This window comes from Haliotis rufescens, unplaced genomic scaffold, assembly GCF_023055435.1.
Source record: "Haliotis rufescens isolate VD_foot unplaced genomic scaffold, xgHalRufe1.0.p SCAF_18, whole genome shotgun sequence".
NCBI classification, from domain to species: Eukaryota; Metazoa; Mollusca; class Gastropoda; order Lepetellida; family Haliotidae; genus Haliotis; species Haliotis rufescens.
Genome location: NW_025963868.1, coordinates 27,107,422 through 27,134,706, shown reverse-complemented (window position 1 = coordinate 27,134,706; position 27,285 = coordinate 27,107,422). Strand labels below are relative to the sequence as shown.

Here is a 27,285-nt window from a genome sequence, read left to right as displayed (position 1 = left end):
TGACACATTAAGATTGAAATATGAATATTAATCGATCAATTAATACGCCATTGTTGGTCGTGTGTGAATGAGAATAAAAAAGTCATAATATGTAATAGATTTGAAATTGGTGTAATTACAATCGCCTTTTGTTCTTTAAGCATGATTCCATAAACAGAGGTAAATAGGAACGGCAAGAGAGACACACACAATCATTGTGCGTAAAACTGCAAGACAGGAGCCAAAACTTGAACGTTTTCAAATGGTAAAATGTTCCAATCCTCTACATCAGCAGAGCTTGCATTTCAGTAAACCTACACCTGGATTCATTCCCGTGGTTCTCGAGATTTCAAAATACCCGCCCTTGATTTTCCTTGGTCAGTTTGACTTCCTACGCTACATAGTCTAACGGACCAATCAGAATGCGAGTTACAAGCCAGCCTCAGCGACGGGTTGGCGATGTCAACAACATGGCGGCCAGTTCCATTGATTAGTTTTGCGAGAAGTTCAACTTTGAACAAGAGTTATCAGGAGATGACATATGTCCCTGGTCTGGTGAATTCGGAAATGGAGTTTGGCTACTTGTCCCCAATTTTGGTTCATTTCCACTGGATACATTCAAGAAAGAATGCTGTTAGGTATTTTTCAAAATGCCAAATCGTCAAAAGGCCCCAGTTCACCACTAGACTGATCTGTTTATCAAGTTTCATCAAGAAATATTCCACAGTTTTTCAGATCTGCCCCGGAAACGAGCACTTCTCTAATTTTCAATATAAGTCCAACTTGTCATGAAACAAAACAAAGGGGAAAGTGCCAAATCGTCAAAAGGCCCCAGTTCACCACTAGACTGATCTGTATATCAAGTTTCATCAAGAAATATTCCACAGTTTTTTAGATCTGCCCCGGAAACGAGCACTTCTCTAATTTTCAATATAAGTCCAACTTGTCATGAAACCAAAACAAAGGGGAAAATGCCAAATCGTCAAAAGGCCCCAGTTCACCACTAGACTGATCTGTATGTCAAGTTTCATCAAGAAATATTCAACGGTTTAGGATTATTGCTTCGGAAACGGACAACGAACGGAGGACAGACGGGCAATAAGACTGTGGTGATAAGAACTGACTGCCACGAAAAAGAAAGCCCTTAAAATCTTTTTTGGTTGAAAAGGATGTCTTCATGTCAAGGGATGTCATGTCCATTTTCGTTTTGGCTAATCCGGATTTGGTCGGTTAAATGGCAGTGAAAGTCAAGAGCGGGTACTTCAAGGTCGTGATAACCACTGGAATGAATGAGCCAGGTGTTGGTGCAGGTTTATCGAAATGAGATCCCCAGAGATAGAGAGGATTATATATTCTAAACTGCACACATTAGCTATATTAACTTGCAAGCAAACTTTCCAACCAAACTGTGGAAGAAACAAAGAGGAATATGACCTAATTAATACATTGTAACCAAGGCCTAATTCTGGTTAACCTCTACTTCAACGTCAATGAATATATCAAAAGAATGCTTAACGTCAGTTACACAGTTGACGTTTACACATTTGGTAGCCAGTCAGCTTAGTGAATTTGTAATAGGAGCTGTCGTCATATAACATAAATAATGTGTCATGTCAGCCATTTTTCATATTAAACAACTATATCACAAGAATAATATTTGATGAAAAGGACGTCTAGGATGCAGATACAGAAAAATGGCATGGTACTATTTTTATATTTTACTTATTCCTTTAAAGATTGTCTTTCATTTCGAAAGCAGCGCCTACTGTCATAGCTATAGGGAATTTGTGGCATATATAATGCTCTTTAAATTACTTCCTGTTTTTCTATCGCTCTCTAACCATTGGTGAAAGTAAAAGAGGGTGCAGTCTTCTATAACTTAGTGACCCAAAAACGGTACAGTCCTTTTTAGAATGTCCAACATGACCGCCATATCTGATAATTGGCTGGCATATAAAATGATCCAAAGGACCAGTTGTTTCTTTTAAAGTTGTTCATTTGCAGTTCGAGAAAGGGAGTCGTGTTTTTCTTCCAGGATAATATGGTCAGTTTTGCCGCCACATTGAAAGGCAGAAGTAAGAGAGAGCAGAATCTGTATTAGGTGACCATGTACAGATGCAGTGTCCGTAGTAGATGCTGGACCAGTTCTGATTTTAACCAGAAGACATCAGAAAATACAGATTCGGTATAGGATGACAAATTGTCGTCAATTCCTGACGGTTGCAAAACAGCCGCATTAATTCACACCGTGGAAGATTATTATGTATAAAAATAACAATTATAGCAAAGCAATACAACAAAACAAAAGCATTTTAATTCAATTTGCTACATAATATCTCAATAATTCAAAAATCATATGTGTTTAATAACCATACTTACGTTCATTTGTTGTAAACATGAATTTATCACTAACTTGTCCCCAGCCATAACTATTGTAAGCTCTCAACATCACTTCATACTTGGTGTCAGGGACTAGGTCCATCAGGCTGTGTGACTGTGTGTGGGTGATGACACCATCTTTGGACATGGCTGTCACGTCTACCTCTGTCCATTCGCCTTCGAATGTTTCGTTCATCTGCAAGTTAAGTGAGTGAGTGAAGTGTATTTTAGGTCGAAGTCAACAAGATGATTATCAATGCCATTACACTTAGGGACCCGTGAAGTTTCCGGGGTAGAATAGGTCTTCAGCAACCCATACCATAAAGGCGACTATGCTTGTCGTAAAAGGCAACTAACGGGATCGGGTGGTCAGGCTGTCAATCACTGGATTGTCTGGTCCAGACTCGATTATTTACAGACCGCCGTCATATAACTGGAATATTGTGCGGCGTTAAACAACAAACAAACAAACAAACATTACACTTCGGTGTTAGTTTTACGAATAACTATGCTGCGCGGTATCGTGTCCACGTCGTTTTCAACCTAAACATTATGGTGCTGTATTTTGGATACTTTTACTCGCCGGTTGAAGATACCATTGTTTAATATTTATAAGCTGGTATTACACAGTGTTTATTAGCAAAGCGTGTGTACATGTACTGCGAGAGCCAGTTTCGCTAACAAATATTGAAAACTCTCAACATCACGGGCTTACACAATGACATTACGCGTAGAGATGATAGATCACTGAAAGGAGCTTAAGCGACTTCGATGACCCAAGGATCCTGTTACTAGGCTGACGTGACATGGCATTGTTGACGCATACGTCTCGCTGTCATGTCCCGGGCGTGTTCAATGGGGGAAAGGTCTGGGCTCATTTTTGTCGTGACATTGTATGGATCTGAGCTACGGCGTTGTCATGAAAGACAAAACGTCGACCCACTTGCCTTGCAAACGGGGCAACAAAGAGTGTCAGTATGTTGTCCCGTTAATACAGTCCAGTGACCTTCCTTGCACAATTTGGTGTGGGGTTCGGTCAGTCACAGTGATACCCCACACCATAACTGATCCACCGCCAAATCTGTCATGCCGTCTCAGGTTGACGTTGGCTTGACGTTAATTTCGACGTCGCCAGACACGAACACGCCTATCAAGGAAGTACGAAGTGACTTGGGACTTATCTGAAAACATGACAATTGACCAGCGAAGGAAGCCCATTTCAGATGTCCCCCGCCGTGATATTGCTGGGATATTGCTAAAAGCGGCGTAAAACCATACTCACTCACTCACTTACTCACTCATAACTGGAAATGTGACGATGCTGAATTAGTTTACAGATGACGTCGTTAAATATTAAGTTACGGTAATATTAGCGCTCGCTCACGGGTCGATAGTGACATACTTTGCACCACAAACGGGAAGAGCAGTTCGACCAATTAGCCAGAGTAGTGGGTACTTAGTATTGCAGGAATCCCGACAGTGTCCGGGTCGCTACTGTTACCTCTCTATACATCAGTTTGTACGTCTCGGGCTTGACTGGTGATGTCACCGACCAGGATAGACTGTACACAGTGGAGAAGTTGCCAGCGGCTGGGCTGCTGATCTCAACTTTGCCAGGTAACGCTGAAACATAAGGAATGGATGTCAGACCTTCCAGTACCGACGGGTTGGGTGTGCTCCCTTGGTCGCTTACATGATGTACACTGATCATCATCATCATCATCATCATCATCATCATCATGATTATTATTATTGGTAGTAGTAGTATTTACAAATTATATTATTTATAGATGATGATGATGATGATGATTATTTTTATTATTTACAGATTAAAATAAAAAATGCAGCAAAGTGGGTTTGGGTGATCCTGGTACAGCTGGTTAGGATCATCATCAGCTCAGGGCATAAAGACACACACACGCATACACATGTTAAGATACTTTGGTGTCTTGTTCAGTAACTACTTAGGCCAGCATCAATTTCAGGAAAGCTCTCCTCACACGACAGCAATCAAACTGAGAAATTAGGACTGAAGCATTATAGTTGTGGCCGATTGGTATGCCCTTCTCCCCTTTGGAAGACCTGGCTGCCTAACACTTGGGAGATAGCCTTACAAACACCTTCTGTAGTCAGCCCCAGTGGACAAGCATTGACAATACCTGTTACCATAATCTTCACCGTGTCAGATCCCTTGTTATTCGTGACTCTGCAGGAGTAGGAACCAAGGTCGCTGTCTTCTATGCCCTTGATCTCCAGACTGTAGTCTATCTTAAAGCCTTTCTCTACCAACAACATTTTCTTGTTCTCTGGTAGGTCCCTCAGGTTAATCACGGTGTCATTGTGTCTCCACTCTATTGAGGGTTTAGGCTGTCCACTGGCGATGCAGGGAATCTTGGCTGAAAATCCAGGACCCGTGTGAAGTGTCTTGGACTTGGTGTGAATCGTCGGTGGATCTGTTTCCAAAGACAAATATTGTGTATTCTTGGTTTGCTCTCAGATGATATCATTTATCAGATGATTTTTAATGAATGTTATTTCCATCTTTCGTTTATGCTTCCTTGACTGTTTGTTTTTAAACACGTCAATACTTTTGAGAGAACCGCTCAATACATGATATAGTGACACATGACTTACAGCAATTGTTGTCGCCTATTGGGAACGTTAGTCAAGAATTTGTCCAGAACGAAGACATTGTATTGATGTATGGTGATTGAAAGTAGTTTGCTAGGTGACGTCATGCGCTTATTTATCAGATCATATCACATTTATATTATTGGTTTGTTAGATCGATAACACACACCTTTAGGTGATAAATACTATTAACATGACCCACGATCACGATCGTCGAAGTACGATGCCCCACAATCAGCCAGTCCACACACAGCACCAAACTGACAGTCATTAACCTTCTCCTGTTTGTTTGTTTGTTTGTTGTATAACACTGCACTCAGCAATATTCCAGCCATGTAACAGCGGCCTGGAAATAATCGAGTCTGGACCAGACAAACCAGAGGTTGATATCATGAACAACGTTCGACGTGGCAGAGAGGGGTACGATGACACGCCATCAACAGAGTCAACGAGCCTGATCCATTTAGTCAACACGACAAGCATAACCATGAATCAACAAGGGGCGACCACAAACATCTACACAAGCTTACTACACTAACAGAAAACATCCACCCTGACGGAGTCCTCATCCGGTTCGCCCACGCCGTTGAAGGCCGTGCATTTGTAGACGCCCCCATGGCTGTACTTGAGACCCGTGAGGGTGAGGGTGTCCCCCTTCATTTCCTTCTTACCTCCGGGGAGGGTCGCGTCCTGAAGTAAAAATACAACGTTAGTGCAAGAGAATAACCAATCTTGATGACGCACCGATTTCCAGATACCATTTGCCGTGAAGGTCAAAATAGGGGTGAAAACTATATGAATGGGCCACTGAAAATCAGTGATGACACCAGGTGTTCGGGAACGGGTAAGGATGTCCTACCCCACCCCACCCCACCCCCACCCCCGGAAGCACCCCTCAAAGAAATGATTTCATGTTTGACCTGCACCTAGCACTGCACCAAACATGTGGAATGTAAAAAACTTGTATTTTACGAAACCAGATTATAAAAAAGAGAGGTCAGCCAGCACTGTATGAAATCAGGTTCCGAACAAAAAACAGAGAAAAGATTTTTTTTGTGTGCAACATCACATGTAAAAGACTATCTGGTATCGCATCGACAATAATAAGATCTGTTTGTAAACAACAATGATGATGGAAATGATCAATGATCGAAATAATAATATTTGGATTTGCGTTCCCACTCTACCTACACGATACAATGTCATGCTTTGCCTTACCAAACCATCCCACCCCCTAAGGCACAGTCGGAACATAAATGAACAATCACAAAAAAAGCTTTTCTTCATTAACGTCACGAAGTATTTGGGTCATCCTTGATCAATTTCACAATTCAATTTGTTTTATTCAATACGCATGGGCCACTTGTGTGAGTCTTTGAGTGCAGAATATAAAAATACAGACAGGTTGAGCATTATAAGTGTTAGGATCTTGCAATGATAAAAGGAGGTTGAGTTTGTGATTTTCTCACCTCTCGTGACCACACAATCGTGGGCGTGGGTTTGCCCGTGGCGGCGCACGTCAGCGTGACGTTATCCTTCAGTGTTGCCTCGATGTCAACTGTTTTATTCAACATCTCCACACTGGATGGTACTGGAAGAGACAATACCTCATATTCAACAATTACTAACTTGTTAATGTGAACTTGACACAAAATGCGGCTTTTCCATTTGACGAGAGGTCTATCACTTGACCGCGAAACTGACGTTCTTAAATGTTTGAAGACATTTTTACGTTCAAGCGTTTTTCACGAGATTGTATTCTTGAAATGACGTTGACACTGACTCACTATTTCCTTATTCCTGGGGAAACCCCTGGGAATAAATAAAAACAATAAAAAATAGAAAAGCGTTGTTTCTGTCCATTTACATCTTTAATCTTGAACTTTCGTTTTAGCATATACTGGGATAAGTTGGGAAAGTCTGACCGAGACTGCCAGTTCAGGAATATATAGCCTCAAGAATACGACCCATCCTAGTGAACAAAACGGAGAAATGCACATTAAAACTGGGCCTGTGGACTCGTGTCTACAGCTATCTATCAAATTACCTCAGGATATGTTTGAAACATGTTTACAAACACCTTTTAATGATCGGCCGATTGTTCTATGATGACTAACATTTGCAATCGCCACAGGTTCATGAACAAAATCGGAAATCTCTCCCGTCACGTTTATCGTGTCGGCCATTGTGACGTCTCGTATTTGATGTAAAAGTATTACGACGCGCTGTCACTGTGACTGACTTACTGAGATAGTTCTTAAGAGCCCTTTCTCATCAGATGATGATGTTATTGGAATATATTGTCAATATATTGAATATTTGTTGTAACCAAACTACAAAAGAGCAAGTTAAGCATGCATACACTCATGTAACCTCTCCTTATGATGAATTATTTTATTCCTCGTTACAGCTGGTTGTTGTATGGCTGTCGGTGTAAAATGAAGTCACACTACTAAATGAAAATGTGTCATACATTCCTCGAGGTATAAAATAGCGTTATAAAGCTCCGACGTTCATACAGTTTGGCCCTCACTCTATGAAGGTTCATACTCTAATGAACTCACAAAGTGAAATTCAGTTCTTATAATACATTTGCCGACTTTAAAATATTACCATGGTGCCCACTTGAAAATAACACAGATATTTCTTTCATACAGTCAGACCCTTTAACAACAATATCCGAAACGCCCAAGCAAGTTTAGTTTTCGAAGGTTTAAGGTGAGATTCCCCTGATTCCTTCCTCTTACGTACAAAAAATATATTATAGGAGCATTTACTGCACATCGTGGAACATCATTGGAACGACAACCACACAATCAGGACAACTACACTTGAAGCAGTTTGATGACCCACGTTCCGGCAGTCAGGACTTTTTTTTATCGACTTTGGCTTATCTCCGCTATGAACATCATCACTTGGCAGTTTAATGTGTACAGCCTCGATCCTCAAATCGGGCATGTTCTGGACGTATATTTCACAATGTTGACAACCATGGAAAATAATCAGGTAAATCTGTGATTCAAACCCACTATTACCAGATCCTGACACAGCTAAGGGACGTAACACTCATGGCTGGATGGGACGTCCGAGTGATTGGAATGTTTGTGTTTTGCTTGTTTTGTTGTTTAGTGTAACAACAGACGTACAAAACACATTAACATTAGTGTGAAACAAGCATTCAGACCACTGAGACGTCACAACTAGCTGAGGGGAGTTATGCCCCTTTGCTGTGTCAGGATTCTTACCTGTGATGTTGATGAATGACGTTTGTATCAAAGGTGGGGTGGATGTGACCTGACACACGTATCCCCCCTCGTCCTCCTGTGTAACGTTGAGGATGTTGAGGTTATATTTCCCCGTTATCTTCATCCGGTTGACATCACCACCAATGATCATGTGGTTCATCGATATGAACGCTACCCCACGGGACCAAATGACGTTCTTTGCACCTGGAACAGAGCAAAGGGACGATTGCATTCGTCAGTTGAACAATTTGTCTTGGCTTTGCATGTGTTTGTGCTGGGAGTCACCAAGTAGGGCAGGGTACGCTCACCTTTTCGCGAACACCTGGTATCATCAGTGTTTGATAGTGTTTCATAAGCACATGCTTATGACATAGTCGGAATAGCACGGTGGGCTCTGCTTTTGCAGAGATTTCTTATTATTATAGAAATGGATTTTGTCCGTTTTATTCACGACAAGTGGTGAGGTAACTCCCTACTTTAGTAAGGTTAGCTAAGATATGATAAAAGAGAATCTCACCCAAGTGTCTTTTGATATCAAATACATCAACACGAGTTGATAAAAGTGGGAAAACTCCGAGGCTCGCCGAGGATTTTTCCCCTTTTATCAACGAGTGTTGATATATTTGATATCAAAAGACACGAGGGTGAGATTTTATTTATCATCCAACATCATTCTTCCAACTTGTTCAGTTTGTAGACAGTAATTAGCAGTGTCTTAAGTGTAAAAAGTACTGCTTACAGCTTAGTGATGTCATTTGTTTGTGACGTCATGGTAACAATGGCGTCACAATGGTCTGCAAAGCATTGTGATGCAATTTCATTGCAGCGATATCTACAGTGTAGATATCGCTTGATCTCACCCAAGCGATATCTCCTGTGGGAGCCAGTTTTGGACGATAAATATATTTATTAATCCAAGGGAAATTCATATTGCACAGTTGATTAGCCCTAAAATAAGAAAACAAATATATGACATTAAAATATGTACAGAAGAAAATAAGACACTAATATAACCACAGGTAAACACGGCGTCGTAAATTTAACATAATGACAGTGAGGACGTAGAATGGTTCTTAAACTTATACATATTTTATGGAGATGAGATACCCTCTGGTCGGTATATCAACCAAAAATATTTAACGGTTTTTTAGTTACTTTTTTTCTGCTCCGGAAACGGAAAACGGAAAACGGACGACTGACATGCTGATCGCAATATCACCCGATTTTCAAAAAGGGGGTGAGATTAAGGTATAACTGCAGGATAGGATTTGTATACAGCGAACTGTTATATATTATGAGTGAGTGAGTTAGTGAGTATGGTTTTACGCCGCTTTTAGCACTATTCCAGCAATATCACGGCGGGGGACACCAGAAATGGGCTTCACATATTGTACCCATGTCGGGAATCGAACCCGGGTCTTCGGCGTGACGAGCGAACGCTTTAACCACTAGGCTACCCGACCGCCCCTTATATATATTATGAACGGATAATCATTCAAAAGACTAATTCTGGCTGATATGAATGGACATCCGGGTCCTGTTAGTTTTCAGCATCGCCAGGCGTAGTCGGCGCCTAGGAGGCAGAAACTGATATTCTGAATAAAATATATGACTTCTGTCACATAGTATCTTAGGCGCCCTTTGGACAATTGGCGGCTCATTAATATCGCCGATCTTTTGAAAGTTGGTTCCTGATTTTTTTATTACTGAACCGACAGGCTCCCATATCACCAGTGGACATTAAAGACCAATATGCTTTGAATAAATGTTTCATAAAACACAGAGAGAATTGTATTATCAAGTTTAAGATACTTATGACGGCGTATGACAAACAAAAGATTTCGACCTTTTTTATGAATATGCTCCGTGTTGGCATTCCAAGTGAGTTTTGAATTAATAATATTTATATTAATACACAATGCCATTTAGAAAGAGGTCAAACGTAACAAATATTATATTTGGGATAACACTTTCTTAGTGAAGTACAGATTCTCATACTTTTTGGGGGTTGAGTCCCGTCCGGGATTCGAACCCACACTTGCCAGAGTGAGGCACCTAATCGCCAGCACACAAAGTCAGCGATTGAACCCACTCAGCCACACTTCACTAAGAAAGTGTTATTCCAAATATAATATTTGTTACGTTTGACCTCTTTCTAAATGGCATTGTGTATTCACAGCTTTCGGCCATGGGTCATGCCAATTTACACTTGTCAGAGGGGTACTCAAAGTACGTGATCTAGACTAACAGTTGCCGGACTTTCATTTTTGTGGAAGCCTCGGTGGCTGAGCGTAATATTTATATTGTTCAACCAAATCAATATTTTCGTTATCAATAACGTCAGAATTCTTTCTTTTTTTAAACTCCCAAATTGGTTCCTTTCTCTTTTCAACATTTAGAGGAGGAAAATGTATGATGAGTATCTTTCATCATTCGACAAAATTTAATTTTGAAATTTTGAACTGCTTTACAAATCCGACCAGCGCTGCGTCATCTGCAAACGTGACGGTTAAACAATTGTTACAATTACAGACCCAGTCGTTTGTGTATGAGTGAGTGATTGAGTGAGTTCGGTTTAACGCCGCTTTTTACAGTATTCCAGTTATATCACTTGTCACATATTAACTGAGTTTTTGTTTGAACATTTATCTGTTGAGTCTTTATGTTGGACCCCCGTCTACATATAATTCTAAGATTAAATTTTCCATTTTCTACGTGAGTGAATGAGTTGGGTTTAATACCGCTTTTAACATTATTCCATTTATATCACGGCGTGTCAGCTTAATGTGGGAGGAAAGCCCGAAGTGATGCAGGTCTCAGACGTCTACCACTTCGGTGAAACCCACGAGCACGTGTATGGTGCTGACAACCCTAGAAACATAATCTGGGTGAACCGGGATTCGAACCCACAATCATAGGTTTCTGGCGTGTCCAGGGGACGCAACTCTGCACAGCGAATCGCGGCGTCTTAGACGACTGGGCAACCCGTGCCACCGTTTGTGTATGAAGAAAACAAAATAGGAGATTGCCTTGGGGGACACCCGTAGATGTGAAGGTTACAGATGGTTTGCTACCACTTGCAGTCACACATTGTGCTTCTGATTATTAGAAAATATTCTATCCATTTAAAAATTGTTGAATTTACAAACATGTTTGATATTTTTTGTATAAGCGGACGAGCCTGTATGGTTGTTAAAGCAGGGGATGTCGACAAACTAGATTCGTACAAATGTATTGGAAGTTTTAACTTGTTTGTATACAGTAAAATACGTTTATAACGAACACGCTTATAACGAACTGACGGACATTACGAACTCAATTTTTGGTCCCGGCCACTTGCTGTATATATGTTGTATATATGCTTATAACGAACTACGGTTATAACGAATTAAAATTAGTAGTCCATTTGAGTTCGTTATAACCGAAGTTTACTGTATATTGTTTAACAGTGTGAGTATGGCATCCTCTACTCCTGTCCCGGCTATGTAGGCAAACTGAACTGTGTCAAGTAAATGTTCTGTCTGTCTTAAAGTCATTTAATGACACGTTCTAGGCATTCATAGGTATGGATGTCAAAGCAACAGGTCAGGATTGTTTTTGTAGTTGATGTTATGAGTGAGAACATCAACCAGCTCGTCAAAATCGTGCTAGAATGCCGGAACACGTCCCAAGCCGTATATCAGATAACGTCACATGACGGTTGGTACAGCACACGTGATTTGAGGCACTTCGCGAATTAAGAGACGTTTTATTGCAATATGAATTATAACTATCGCTCAGATCGTCTTGACTGGGACCGCCATTTTGTTTTGAGATGAGTGAGTGAGTGAGTATGGTTTTACGCCGCTCTTAGCAATATTCCACCAATATCACGGCGGGGGACACCAGAAATGGGCTTCACACATTGTACCCATGTCGGGAATCGAACCCGGGTCTTCGGCGTGACGAGCGAACGCTTTAACCACTAGGCAACCCGACAGCCCCTTGTTTGAGATGAGGTGGAATCTGATTGGTCAATATGAAGGACATACACAGCCACCTAAACACAACATTTTCATAATCAAAACCTGCTTAGAATTTATGTTTAAACATGCTTACAACATACGCATGCTTAACATAGACTTATGTCATCAGGCCATAAGTCAAATATGGATAAGGTGTATCATATATATTGAAATTAGATGTGTATATCAGGTTCACGGGCACATGTATAACACATCTACCCCCAGGACTTACAACGTACTTGGTACAATATGTACACAGAACAAATAAACCATACTTGACATGTGTGACGGAAGGGAACGACCACAAATATATCGGTTGTAGATTCATATTCCGCCGAGGTTTTATAAGTGCTCATAAATATGTTGTTGCACTGTGGCTTATAATGTTTCAGTCATACAGGAATCGGAAGCTGACAATAAATGCATATCTGACGACCCCCAACTCTGTTAAGTTACCCCCAAACATCTATATCCCCAAACGACGATAAAAAAAACCATACGGAAAGCACCCCTCTTCTAAATTGTCCAAAATATATTTCAATGTGTGTGTGTGTTTCGGGGGGTCTTTCACACATTGCGACCTTAATAACGAGTCTAGCTGTTACACACAATCCGAAACAAGTATTAACCCTCCTCTGTCTCCATTCCTCTATCTCGAACCAGTGAGGCGATCTAAGAGATTTAAATGTCAGATGAAGCGGTGTGATGTCCATTATTGGGTGAGAGCGATCAGCACGTACGCGCTAACCGCTTGGCTTGATAGCGATAGGCCACATTCAGATCCAGTTGGGCACATCTTTCACACATTGCGACCTTAATAACGAGTCTAGCTGTTACACACAATCCGAAACAAGTATTAACCCTCCTCTGTCTCCATTCCTCTATCTCGAACCAGTGAGGCGATCTAAGAGATTTAAATGTCAGATGAAGCGGTGTGATGTCCATTATTGGGTGGGAGCGATCAGAAGGAGCTCGCTAACCTCATGGCGCGATAGCCGAGGGCCACATTCAGATCCAGTTAGGCATTATACGCGTGGGAATCAAGGTTTACGAATATAGGTTCGTGTGTACTTAAAACGACTGATTTTGTAAACAGCATCGACTCTTTGGGTCGACTGTCTACGCCTAAACCATTCCAGTCAGAGCAATATGTGTTCTCTGAACGACTGGATTATTGTATTCTTCCCGATACAGCGTTAAAAAATAGGTTAGCTTCGAACTTAGAATAAACGCTGTCAATATGCTTCCAGACCCGTGAATACCCGGGGTAGGATAGGTTTTCAGCAACCCATGTTTGCGTAACAGGCGACTATGCTTGTCGGACGAGGTGACTAACGGGATCGGGTGCGGCGTTAAATATCAAACAAATATGCTTCCATACAATCCAAGAAGAGATGATAAGATGAACGAAGTATTGTAAGATACATACTAGAATACACGATCAGAACAACATCTGGATAAATTAAAGCATGAAATTGACACAGCAATAGTACCCAGATGTCACTGCAATAGTATCGAGATGTCACAGCAATAGTACCGAGATATCACAGCAATAGTACCGAGATATCACAGCAATAGTACGGAGATGTCACAGCAATAGTACCGAGATATCACAGCAATAGTACCGAGATGTCACGGCAATAGTACCGAGATGTCACAGCAATAGTACCGAGATGACACTGCAATAGTACCGATATGTCACAGCAATAGTACCGAGATGTCACTGCAATAGTACCGATATGTCACAGCATTTGTTATAAAAAATTCTAACGCTATATCACAGCAATCAAACATAATTACACCACTGTGCCTGTCATCGCCGAACTCCGCTCCATTTCGAACGACAACTACGATCGAATATCTTCATCAACTTAAAACACAAGCCTACTTTTTCAATTTCACAAAACATTCTTTCATGGAATTTGTTTGTAAAATAAACAAGGAATTCTTGTAGCCTGTATTTGAACAGGTGAGGTGAGGTGAGGTGAAATGGGGTTTAACGTCGTTCCCAAGATTATTGCACTTACTAAGCGACGTGCATGCACGTGTGTGTGTGTATGTGGATGCTTGTGCTGGTCCGGATTGATGCCGGTTTATAGTGCTAGTTCACTGAGATACCATGTCGCAGTTTAACACTCAGACACAGTAGACCAGTCCTTGTGTTCGCCCCTTAATGCCGAGTGCCAGACAGGGTAACAACAAGTACCATTTTTTAACGTATTTTGGTATGACGCGGCCTGGCATCAAACCCTGGGCCTTCCGCTCTCCGGGCGGACGCTCTACCACTAGACCACGGAGGCGGTCGTATTTAAACAGGCCTGGTACCATCTGTGGTTGCCTTTACGGAGATGAATAGACTTCAGTTGTATATGGTGTGGGTCGCCCTTGCGTGACACACGAGTGTAATTAAATAATGAGTAAGTATGGTTTTACGCCGCTTTTAGCAATATTCCCGCAATATCACGGTGGGGGACACCACAAATGGGCTTCACGCATGTACCCATGTCGTGTAATTCAATAAAGCAGAGAACAAGGCTATTTACCAATGAAAAAAATAAAGGTTTCTCGTTAAGGTTTATCTAGTTGAATTAGCATCGTTTTAAATAATATTATGTAACACACCATTTTCTAGGCCTTTGATGACAAGAAAACAGCATTACCACTATCCCCCGCCATGGGGCACATTAGACTTTTGTTTGTTCATACAGAAGAGGAGTTAATGTTGACTGTAATAAAGAGTCCTATATATCCCCAAGCCTTTCCCCATTGGAGATCCTGTACATTAAATACATTAATATAACATGGCTCAAGGGCCGTAACTATGTATGCAAAAAATGAAAAACATAAACCAAGGACCGTAACTCTGGAAAACAAACATACAGTATGGCACCAATTTTCAGCCTCAATCACTATTGATATCTCTTAGAGATGCATGCAAACTTTTATTCCCGTAACTTCAGAAGTTTCTGAGAAGACTGGCCCCTATTGCAGACACCATGCACTGCGTTGGAAGGCATGAAGGCATGAAGGCGTGGAGTCAGGGCCGTCACTCTTTAAAAATGAATTTAAGACACCAATTTTCGAGCTCATATACAATCATGACCAGGAACATCAGTGTGCATTTCATTTTTCTATCTAAATTTTTCTTCTAAATTGTTTAAAAAAAATCTATCTACGTTAAGAAGTGGACGGACGAACGGGAGGACGGACGGAATCCGTTCCTATATCCTTCGCGCCTCTTCGTGACGGGATATACTAATACGAATATTTAAAAATATTGAAGAGCTAATTTCACCATTCTGTCATGTATATTGTTTTGTAAAGACGTTTCAATGTTCTTCTTACCGCTTCGCCCGACAAAACAGACGTTGAATACATTACAATTTTTGATGGCTGACAAATTTATTTATTCCTTGTTAGGGCGCCTTATAACTACATCCAGCCCATTCCATCACACTTTCTTATGGCTAACAACTTTATTTATTCTTTGTTACGTAACAACAATTTAAAGGGTCATGTGTTCATGTTCTTCCAACTTTTAAATGTCTATCAAAGACTAATTTAGAATATGTGTCGCCGTACCCAAGGTCGGCTATTCCACGTCCTAAAACAAATCAAGCCCAGCTGGCGACATAATTTTTCAGACAGGATTTACGATCATTCACTTGTGTGTAAAAAGAAAAGAAACATAGTTCTGTGAAAGTGTGCATAAATGAAGTGTAACGACCAAGTGTCATTTCGTGGAATTAACTGACAATTGGAAGCCAAGCCACGTCGAGGACGAGTTCTAAATATATCGTTTTCAATTCGTGGCGTCTAACGTTCGAAAAACACAATGGAATTACTCACTCGATGAGATCCATGCGGACATAGTGCTACTCATTGAGTACATGGCTCGTTCATGTGTCATATCCGCTATGTGTCACAGCAAACGTAACGCATCTACATCACAGCAATAACACAGCTACATCACAGCAATAGCACAGCTATGTCACAGCAAACGTAACGCTACATCACAGCAATAGCACAGCTATGTCACAGCAAACGTAACGCTATATCACAGCAATAGCATAGCTATGTCACAGCAATGACACAGCTACATCACAGCAATAACACAGCTATGTCACAGCAAAATTAGTACCGAGATATCGCAGCAATAGTACGTCTTTATCACAACACCAGTACCGCAATATCCTAGCAATAGTAACAAGGTGTGACAGCAATAGTAACGGGATGTTACAGCAATAGTAACAAGATGTCCCAGCAATAGTACGTCGATATCACAACACTAGTACCGCAATATCCAAGCAATAGTAAAGGGATGTCACAGCAATATTAAAGAGTTGTCACAGCAATAGTAAAGAGATGTCACACTAATAGTAACGAGATGTCACAGCAATAGTACGTCTATATCACAACACTAGTACCGCGATATGCTAGCAATTGTAACAAGATGTCACAGCAATAGTAACGGGATGTCACAGCAATAGTAACGAGATGTCAAAGCAATAGTACGTCCATATCACAACACTAGTACCGCAATATTCAAGCAATAGTAAAGGGATGTCACAGCATTAGTAACGAGATGTCACAGCAATAGTACCGAGATGCCACAGCATTATTATCGAGATGTCACGGCAATAGTAGCGAGATATCACAGCAATACTACCGTGATGTCAGAGCAATAGTAACAAGATGTCACAGCAATAGTAACGAGATGTCACAGCAATAGTAACGAGATGTCACATCAATAGTAAGGACATATGCCAGCAATAGTAACGAGATGTCACAGCAAAAGTAACGAGATGTCACAGCATTAGTACGGAGATGTCACAACATTAGTACCGAGATGTCACGGCAATAGTACCGAGATATCAGAGCAATAGTACCTAGATATCACAGCAATAGTACCGAGATGTCACAGCAATAGTAACAAGATGTCAGAGCAATAGTCACAAGATGTCACAGCAATGGTAACAAGATGTCACAGCAATAGTAATAAGATGTCACAGCAATAGTAAGGAAATATTACAGCAATAGTACGAAGATGTCACGGCATTAGTACCGAGGTGTCACGGCAATAGTACCAAGATATCACAGCAGTAGTACGGAGATATCACAGCATAAGTACCGAGATGTCACGACATTAGTACCGAGATGTCACGGCATTAGTACCGAGATGTCACAGCATTAGTACCGAGATGTCATAGTATTAGTACCGAGATGTCACACCAATAGTAACAAGATGTCAGAGCAATAGTCACAAGATGTCAAAGCAATAGTAACAAGATGTCACAGCAATAGTAACGAGATGTCACAGCAATAGTAACAAGATCTCACAGCAATAGTAAGGAAATATTACAGCAATAGTACGAAGATGTCACAGCATTAGTACCGAGGTGTCAGGGCAATAGTACCAAGATATCATAGCAGTAGTACGGAGATATCACAGCATTAGTACCGAGATGTCACAGCATTAGTACCGAGATATAACAGCAATAGTACCGAGATGTCACAGCATTAGTACCGAGATATAATAGCAATAGTACCGAGATGTCACAGCATTAGTACCGAGATATAATAGCAATAGTACCGAGATGTCACAGCATTAGTACCGAGATATAATAGCAATAGTACCGAGATATCACAGCAGTAGTACCGAGATATCACAGCATTAGTACCGAGATGTCACAGCATTAGTACCGAGATATAACAGCAATAGTACCGAGATGTCACAGCATTAGTACCGAGATATAATAGCAATAGTACCGAGATTTCACAGCATTAGTACCGAGATGTCACAGCATTAGTACTGAGATGTCACGACATTAGTACCGAGATGTCACGGCATTAGTACCGAGAGGTCGCGACAATAGTAGCGAGATATCACAGCAATAGTAGCGAGATATCACAGCTATAGTATCGAGATGTCACAGCAATAGTAACAAGATGTCACAGCAATAGTAACGAGATGTCACAGCAATAGTAACGAGATGTCACAGCAATAGTAAAGAAATATGCCAGCAATAGTAACGAGATGTCACAGCATTAGTACCGAGATGTCACAGCATTAGTACCGAGATGTCACAGCAAAAGTACCGAGATATCACAGCAATAGTAGTGAGATATCGCAGCAATAGTACCGCGATGTCACAGCAATTGTAACAAGATGTCACAGCAAAAGTAACAAGATGTCACAGCAATAGTAACAAGATGTCACAGCAATAGTAACGAGATGTCACAGCAATAGTAACGAGATGTCACAGCAATAGTAAGGAAATATTACAGCAATAGTACGAAGATGTCACGGCATTAGTACCGAGGTGTCACGGCAATAGTACCAAGGATATCACGGCAGTAGTACGGAGATATCACAGCATTAGTATCGAGATGTCACGGCATTAGTACCGAGATGTCATAGTATTAGTACCGAGGTGTCACGGCAATAGTACCGAGATATCACAGCAGTAGTACCGAGATATCACAGCATTAGTACCGAGATGTCACAGCATTAGTACCGAGATGTCACAGCATTAGTACCGAGATGTCACAGCAATAGTACCGAGATATCACAGCAGTAGTACGGAGATATCACAGCATTAGTACCGAGATGTCACGGTAATAGTACCGACATATCACAGCAATAGTACCGATATGTTACAGCAATGGCACAGCTACATCACAGCAATAGTACCGACATGTCACAGCAATAGTACCGAGATGTCACAGCAATGTCACAGCTTCATCACAGCAATAGTAACGAGATATCACAGCAATAGTACCGACATATCACCGCAGTAGTACCGAAATATTACAGCAATGACACAGCTACATCACAGCAATAGTACCGACATGTCACAGCAATAGTACCGAGATGTCACAGCAATATCACAGCTTCATCACAGCAATAGTACCGAGATATAACAGCAATAGTACCGACATATCACCGCAATAGTACCGACATATCACAGCAATAGTACCGAGATGTCACAGCAATAGTACCGATATATCGCAGCAATAGTACCGAGATATCACGGCAATAGTACCGACATATCACAGCAATAGTACCGACATATCATAGCAATAGTACCGACATATCACAGCAATAGTACCGACAATAGTACCAAGATGTCACAGCAATGGCACAGCTACATCACAGCAATAGTACCGAGATATCACCGCAATAGTACCGAAATATTACAGCAATGTCACAGCTTCATCACAGCAATAGTACCGAGATATCACAGCAATAGTACCGAAATATTATAGCAATGGCACAGCTACATCACAGCAATAGTACCGACATATCACCGCAATAGTACCGAGATATCACGGCAATAGTACCGACATGTCACAGCAATAGTACCGAGATGTCACAGCAATATCACAGCTTCATCACAGCAATAGTACCGAGATATAACAGCAATAGTACCGACATATCACCGCAATAGTACCGACATATCACAGCAATAGTACCGACATATCATAGCAATAGTACCGACATATCACAGCAATAGTACCGACAATAGTACCAAGATGTCACAGCAATGGCACAGCTACATCACAGCAATAGTACCGAGATATCACCGCAATAGTACCGAAATATTACAGCAATGTCACAGCTTCATCACAGCAATAGTACCGAGATATCACAGCAAAGGTACCGAAATATTATAGCAATGGCACAGCTACATCACAGCAATAGTACCGACATATCACCGCAATAGCACCGACATATCACAGCAATAGTACCGACAATAGTACCGAGATGTCACAGCAATGGCACAGCTACATCACAGCAATAGTACCGAGATATCGCCGCAATAGTACCGAAATATTACAGCAATGTCACAGCTTCATCACAGCAATAGTACCGAGATATCACAGCAATAGTACCGAAATATTATAGCAATGGCACAGCTACATCACAGCAATAGTACCGACATATCACCGCAATAGCACCGACATATCACAGCAATAGTACCGACAATAGTACCGAGATGTCACAGCAATGGCAAAGCTACATCACAGCAATAGTACCGACATGTCACAGCAATAGTACCGAGATGTCACAGCAATGTCACAGCTTCATCACAGCAATAGTACCGAGATATCACAGCAATAGCACCGACATATCACAGCAATAGTACCGACAATAGCACCGAGATGTCACAGCAATGGCACAGCTACATCACAGCAATAGTACCGACATATCACAGCAATAGTACCGACATATCACAGCAATAGTATCTCTATATCACAGCAATAGTGTTTCTATTTCACAGCAATAGTGTCTGTATATCACAGCAATAGTGTCTCTATATCACAGTAATAGTGTCTCTATATCACAGCAATAGTGTCTCTATAACACAGCAATAGTGTCTCTATGTCAAGGCAATACTATCGCTATAATACAGTCACAGTAATGCTATATCACAGCAAGTAGCCAAGGCAATAATACCGTTATTTCACAGCACTTTGACATCTGTATTAAAGCTGTGTCACAGAAACAGTATGTCACACAGCAATATTACAGATATACAACAGAAATATTGAAGCTATATTATAGAAATAATGAAGCTATTATAGCAATATCCCAGATATACATTAAAGGTACATCACAGCGATAGTACAGCTATATTATGTTTATGTCACAGCCCACTGGGTCGTGATCACATGTCTTCAGTATCCACAAGTGTTGGACTGAGCACACTCACCTAACTTGGAGACTTTGCATTTCAGCGTTATATTCGTCCCCTGCATCACAGCATATCCCTGGGGCTTACTGGAGAATTGCTGACCTGAAAAGACAAAATAGAAGTTTGATATTTTCTGATAGTACAAGAGGTATCGATGTATCGTGTGTTCCATGTGGAAGTCTCTATCGGTACGTCAATGTTGTTTTATGCCGCATTTATTTATATTACAGCTGAGTTTGGGTATTTTCTACAGTTTAGTGTTTAACACGGCACTCAACTATAGTCCAGCTGTGTGATACGCCAGTGGTTGGTATTGGTATTAGGGAGGAAAGCCCGAAGTGATGCCGGTCTCACACGTTTACCACTGCGGTGAGACCAACGAGCACGGGTATGGTGCTGACAAACCTAGAAACATAATCGGGGCGAACCGGGATACGAATCTACAATCATAGGTTTCTGGCGTGCCCAAGGGACGCAACTCTGCACAGCGAACCGCGGGGCCTCAGACGACTGGGTCACCCGTGCCCCCGGGACATATCATAACTGTGCTAACCAACCAGGAATGATATTTGTATTTATTAATTATATTTTGATTTCATATGGCATGGTATTTATGTAATCAAAAGGTTGAGCAATTTGATGTGGTTTTTTTCCGGAACCGCGTTTCTTGTGGGTTTTTTTTTTATCCCCCGTAAATATGCCAGGGTCACGGCGCCCTACGTAGGGCAAGTAATACACGAAGCTCACGTACAATCCCCATCATGAAATTCATCTTAAATCTCACCAGAATCACAGTTCTCACATATAGCAGCTATAACTGGTCAACATAATTTGATTTTCGGATATTATTCACATTTAAGTTAAGAAGAGAGATTCTAGATTTGCGAAATACCCTGATCAACGCTTTACCATTTAACTTTGCGATGTACATTTCTGTTCCAAATGATCCTTTAACACATGAATATTGTGTTAAAAAGTTTGATGACCATATTGATTTTTGACATTTTTATATATATATATATTTAACTCTGCGCAAATATACACAAAAACAGCTTCTCGGCACCAACACTTTGTAAAAGCCAGGCATGGTAACATCCGCATGAAAAACTAGCATATGTCGTACATCCGGGGCCAAGTTATACTTACCAATATCATCAGATTGTTTTCATAATTCATAACATAGATTGAGATAGCGATATGATTCCATATTTAATCATTTTGAACAAAATTTAAGTACTCTTCTTTTGCTTCATACAAACAGATGCAAACGGAGGTAAACGGACGCTCTCACCCAGAACAACCACATTATATTCGCTGTGGAGAGTTGCGTCCCTTGGGCACGCCAACAACCTATGATTGTGGGCTCGAATCCCGGTTCACCCCGAGACCTGCATCACTTCGGGCTTTCCTCCCACATCATTTGTTTGTTTGTTTGTTTGTTTATTGTTTAACGTCGCACTCAGCAATAATCCAACTATATGACGGCGGTCTGTAAATAATCGAGGCTGGACCAGACAATCTAGTGATTGATATCATGAGCATCGATTCACACAATTGGGATACGATGACATGCATCAACCAAGCCAGCGAGCCTGACCACTCGGTCCCGTTAGTTGCCTCTTACGGCAAGCATGGGTTGCTGAAGACCTATTCTACCCCGGATCTCCTCCCACATTAAGCTGACACACCGTGATAAAACTGGAATACTGTTTAAAGCGGCGTTAAAGCCAACTCACTACCTCACTCATGCTGATTGTGGAATGTAGCTAGATTGACTTGCCTATTATAGATTGGTTTTGATCAAATGCACACTGTTAAACAATCATGCTGCAGGAATAGCTCAATTTTTTTTCTAAAAACAGCTTCCGTCTTCGCTGTAACGTCCACCATCTGGAACCTTTACAAGCCTCCCTCCTGTTACATGTAGACTTGGCCAGTCTCTAACGATGTTATTTTGATATTTTTTTTCTAAAAGTTTAATCTAAATTTGTAAATAAACCACAACACTATTCTTCTCCGATATAAGTGATCCTTAGAATCGGCCTACATCGACTTGTTACCAAATTAAAAAAGATTTTCCTTCTGCCCAGCCTTGAAGAAGTCTATTGTTTCATGCAACATTCCCTACAGTCTGTCATACAGACCCTGAGGCAAATATATCCAATACAGCCCATGCAAGTCTATCATGTTTGGCAAGTCAAGACTGCTGCAGTATCAGAGTCTGAAAATGAAGAAAAGTCTCTGGACTCCTTTTTATTATATTTTAAATTAAACTATATTTTAACAACTATTTTTTCTCTCTATAAAATATGTCCATTTCAGAGATGAGATGTTTGTCTATCTAACAAGCTACCCTACCTTTCAAAGCGAGTCAAAATAAACCAGCCTGCCATCGCTCACTACGCTTTATGGCCTTGTTCAACACACATCTTTTTTATCAACAAGGGAATGTTTTCTTCCTGAAGCACTTCGAGGCAATGCTTGAAAAATGTTTACACCTCATAAGCATTGTTTTTTTACACTGAAGTGCACACTTAATTTCCCAGGAAAATGTATGCGCCATATCACATTAACAGAAGGGTTCTGTCTTCAATTGGAAGCTATGCGTTTTCAGCATAAATAAGATATGTAGGCCTAGACGTTTTAATTAGTGTCTCGTCTGATCTCAAACATGCTCTGGTGTAAGAAGGAAAAACATATGCGTTTAATTATATTACACTAGATTCCACACACCAGTTACACAATTATTACCACGACAGTACTCCCATGAATCCACCCAGAATGATTTGGTAAGTCTAGATTGCCTCAGTTCTGAAACTAAGCGTTGTTCTGGCTCCATTTTATTTATTTTGTATTTTGTAGATAGATTGTAGATAAATAAAATAACTTAATTTCTGGGACTAAATGTTAATCTATTCATAATGCATCGCACAATGTAAACGGTCATTGTCTGACCACCAGTCTGTCATACAGACCCTGAAACAAATATATCCAATACAGCCCATGCAAGTCTATAATGTTTGGCAAGTCTAGACTACTGCAGTATCTGAAAATAACAAGAGTCTTTTTTATATTTGTATCAAGATGAATTAAGAACTGTTTTTTTTCTGTCAGATACATGTATGTTCATTTCAGAGACTAGATGTAAGTCTACATTCCCTCTTATTGTTGCCTTTAGTCTGTTTCCCAGACCCCAAAGAATAAATTGATAAAGGAGTTCAACGCAAGTCTAGAATGATTTGGCAAGTCTAGATTGCCTCAGCTCTAGGTAAGGATTGTTCTGGGCTCCATTTGGATTTTATTATTTTTATTTTGAAGACATATATTTTAAATAAGATAACTTTATTTCTGGGACGATATGTTAGTTTATAACACCCTTACTTACCCCTACGCCTCCTATTCGTTGATTGTGTGCGTGTCAGCCGGCAGTTTGACGTCATATACGAGGAATTCTCGCCAAAGTCACGATGGCGGCGAGATTTGGCGAGATTTGGTTTATGGCATTAACCATGTGCTGTTTTGCAGTGTTGGGAAAATGATGCGCCTCAAGTACGGCACATATTACATATCACATCTGTCTCTTGTTTAACATCCTGCAGCAGCTATAAATTAGATTTTGTGGGGCGTTCTGGCATTCGTTATTTCAATAATTACCTGATCGTATTTTGTGGCATTTCCCAAAAATAATTTGACAGTCAATTTCTGTTATATTTTCATTTTCGATTATCGAAGATATTATTTGCACTCTATGACGAGAAATACCCCAGCCACATTTGCCACCATAGCTGTGTTCCGGAAGTGACGTCACCTTTTCAATCGCTCATAAACTTATGCTGGACAGTTTCTCTCGCTCATGAGTGTAATTGGGTTGGACAACACGTTTAAGGGTTATAAGATATGACAATATGATAATTAGATAAGATAAGATAGGTGAGGTGAGGTGAAATTGGGTTTAACGTCGCGTCCAAGATTATTGCACTTATATAGCGACGTGCATGCACGTGTATGTGTGTGTGTGGCTGCTTGTACTAGTCCGGACTGATGCCGATTTATAGTGCTAGCTCACTGAGATACCATGCCGCAGTTTAACATGAATACCCCACTCAGACACAGTATACTGACTCCGAGCCGACCAGTCCTTGTTTTAGCCCCTTAATGCCGAGCGCCAGACAGGGTAACAACAAGTACAATCTTTTAACGTCTTTTTGTATGACGCGGCCCGGGATCGAACCCTGGACCTTCCACTCTCCGGGCGGACGCTCTACCACAAGACCACGGAGGCGGTCGATAAGATAAGATAGGATAATTTATTACAAGAACATTCCAATTAGGAACAGATGTAACCAGACAAACATCTAGTCTAGGAAATGAACATATCGTACAGAAAAAAACCCAGATGTTCGGTTATCTTAATAAAAATATTAGAAAAGGGAGCCCAGTGACTCTCTTCATTTTCAGATACTGCAGTAATCTAGACTTGCAAAACATTATAGACTTGCATGGGTTGTATTTGATATATATTTGTATCAGGGTCTGTAAGACAGACTAGGCAATAGTATCCACACTCAGGGCCAGTCAAAGGCAATGCAATTTGTTGCGTAGAGAGTTGTTTCCCTTAGACATAACAAGAGTTCGAATTCACTCACGATATCTGAACGGAGGAAGTGTTACATGATATTGAATATCTCTCCAGACATCCTCGCGTGTCCAGTGTATATTATCTCCATTTTATTACGAATAATACCCTGGATCTATTCACAAGAGATCTCTCCCTGAATGCCAGTAGATTGGGGGCTATTCATAGCGTCGCCTGTTTCGAATCGGACACAGAACCAAGGTGTCTCGAAGGTATTTATTAAGCAACTCGGCACAGCAAAATGCGGCGCCCTACACGACTTGGCCACCCGTGCTCCCCCTCCACTTCAACCCCAAAACCCCACTCCCGACCCCAACTCTACCCCCCACACCCCCACTCCCAACCTCCCAGCTGTTATAAAGAATACACACATTGAATAACGCCTCCAGTAGTGATCTATTTGTTTATTTGTTTGTTTTTTGTTTGTTTGTTTTGTGCAATATTCCAGCTATATGACGGCGGTCTGTAAATAATCGAGTCTGATTGATATCATGAGCATTGATTCACGCAAATTGGATATGATGACATGCTTCAACCAAGTCAACGAGTCTGACCACCCGATCCCGTTAGTCGCCTCTTACGACAAGCATAGTTGCCTTTTACGGAAAGCATGGGTTGCTGAAGATCTATTCTACCCCGGATCTTCACGGGTACTTTGCTGTACAATCACAATATTTACGTGACTTTGTAATTAACAAGGAGGTCCTAAAGAGTTTGTTTGAGTCTATGCCACCGATAATAAATCATAAAAGAGATCAAACTCAAGTCTGAACTGATCTTGACTTGCCAACATAATATACAACCTCAACGCTATCTAGACTTGCCATACAATATACAAGATGAACGCTATCTAGACTTGCCAACGTAATATACAACCTCAACGCTATCTAGACTTGCCAACATAATATACAACCTTAATGCTATCTAGACTTTCCATACAATATACAAGATGAACGCTATCTAGACTTGCCAACATAATATACAACCTCAACGCTATCTAGACTTGCCATACAATATACAAGATGAACGCTATCTAGACTTGCCAACGTAATATACAACCTCAACGATATCTAGACTTGCCAAACATAATATACAACCTCAACGCTATCTAGACTTGCCAACATAATATACAACCTCAACCCTATCTAGACTTGTCAATACAATATACAAGATGAACGCTATCTAGACTTGCCAACATTATATACAACCCCAACGCTATCTAGACCTGCCAATATAATATACAACCTCAACGCTATCTAGACTTGCCAATACAATAAACAAGATGAACGCTATCTAGACTTGCCAACATAATAAACAAGATCAACGCTATCTAGACTTGCCAATACAATATACAAGATCAACGCTATCTAGACTTGCCAATACAATATACAAGATCAACGCTATCTAGACTTGCCAACATATTAATAATATCTCTTGAATCTGATCGAAAGATTACTGTGATAGTGAACTGGTCTAAACGCTTCCGGAAATCATGGGTAAATTCTGCTGTGTCTTTGTTGAAAAGGTTTGATTCAAGTAATCTGGACATGTATAATATTGCTGAAAATGATTTCAAAGTTCTTAAGGACCGTATCATTGCCGCCGACGCTGACTCTTGGTGGGTGGATCTATGGAATGACAGGGGATTAACCAATGGGAACAAACTGCGGACCTACAGGCTATTCAAGGCATCCGCACACGTCGAGTCTTAT

At 40.8% G+C, this 27,285-nt stretch overlaps 1 protein-coding gene across 2 annotated transcripts in view; it reads right to left on the bottom strand.

Annotated features, from left to right (window-relative positions):
* The window catches only part of LOC124120343 (roundabout homolog 1-like), a 60,894-nt gene that overhangs the window by 10,735 nt on the left and 22,874 nt on the right, over positions 1-27,285 (bottom strand). For both annotated transcript variants that reach the window (XM_046483152.2, XM_046483153.2), the window contains exons 2-8: positions 20,956-21,039; positions 8,235-8,438; positions 6,459-6,580; positions 5,529-5,679; positions 4,518-4,811; positions 3,860-3,981; positions 2,359-2,554 (exon numbers count right to left, since the gene is read on the bottom strand). In XM_046483152.2, the coding sequence (XP_046339108.2) occupies positions 2,359-2,554; positions 3,860-3,981; positions 4,518-4,811; positions 5,529-5,679; positions 6,459-6,580; positions 8,235-8,438; positions 20,956-21,039 (1,173 nt within the window). The remainder of the gene's footprint in view (positions 1-2,358; positions 2,555-3,859; positions 3,982-4,517; positions 4,812-5,528; positions 5,680-6,458; positions 6,581-8,234; positions 8,439-20,955; positions 21,040-27,285) is intronic.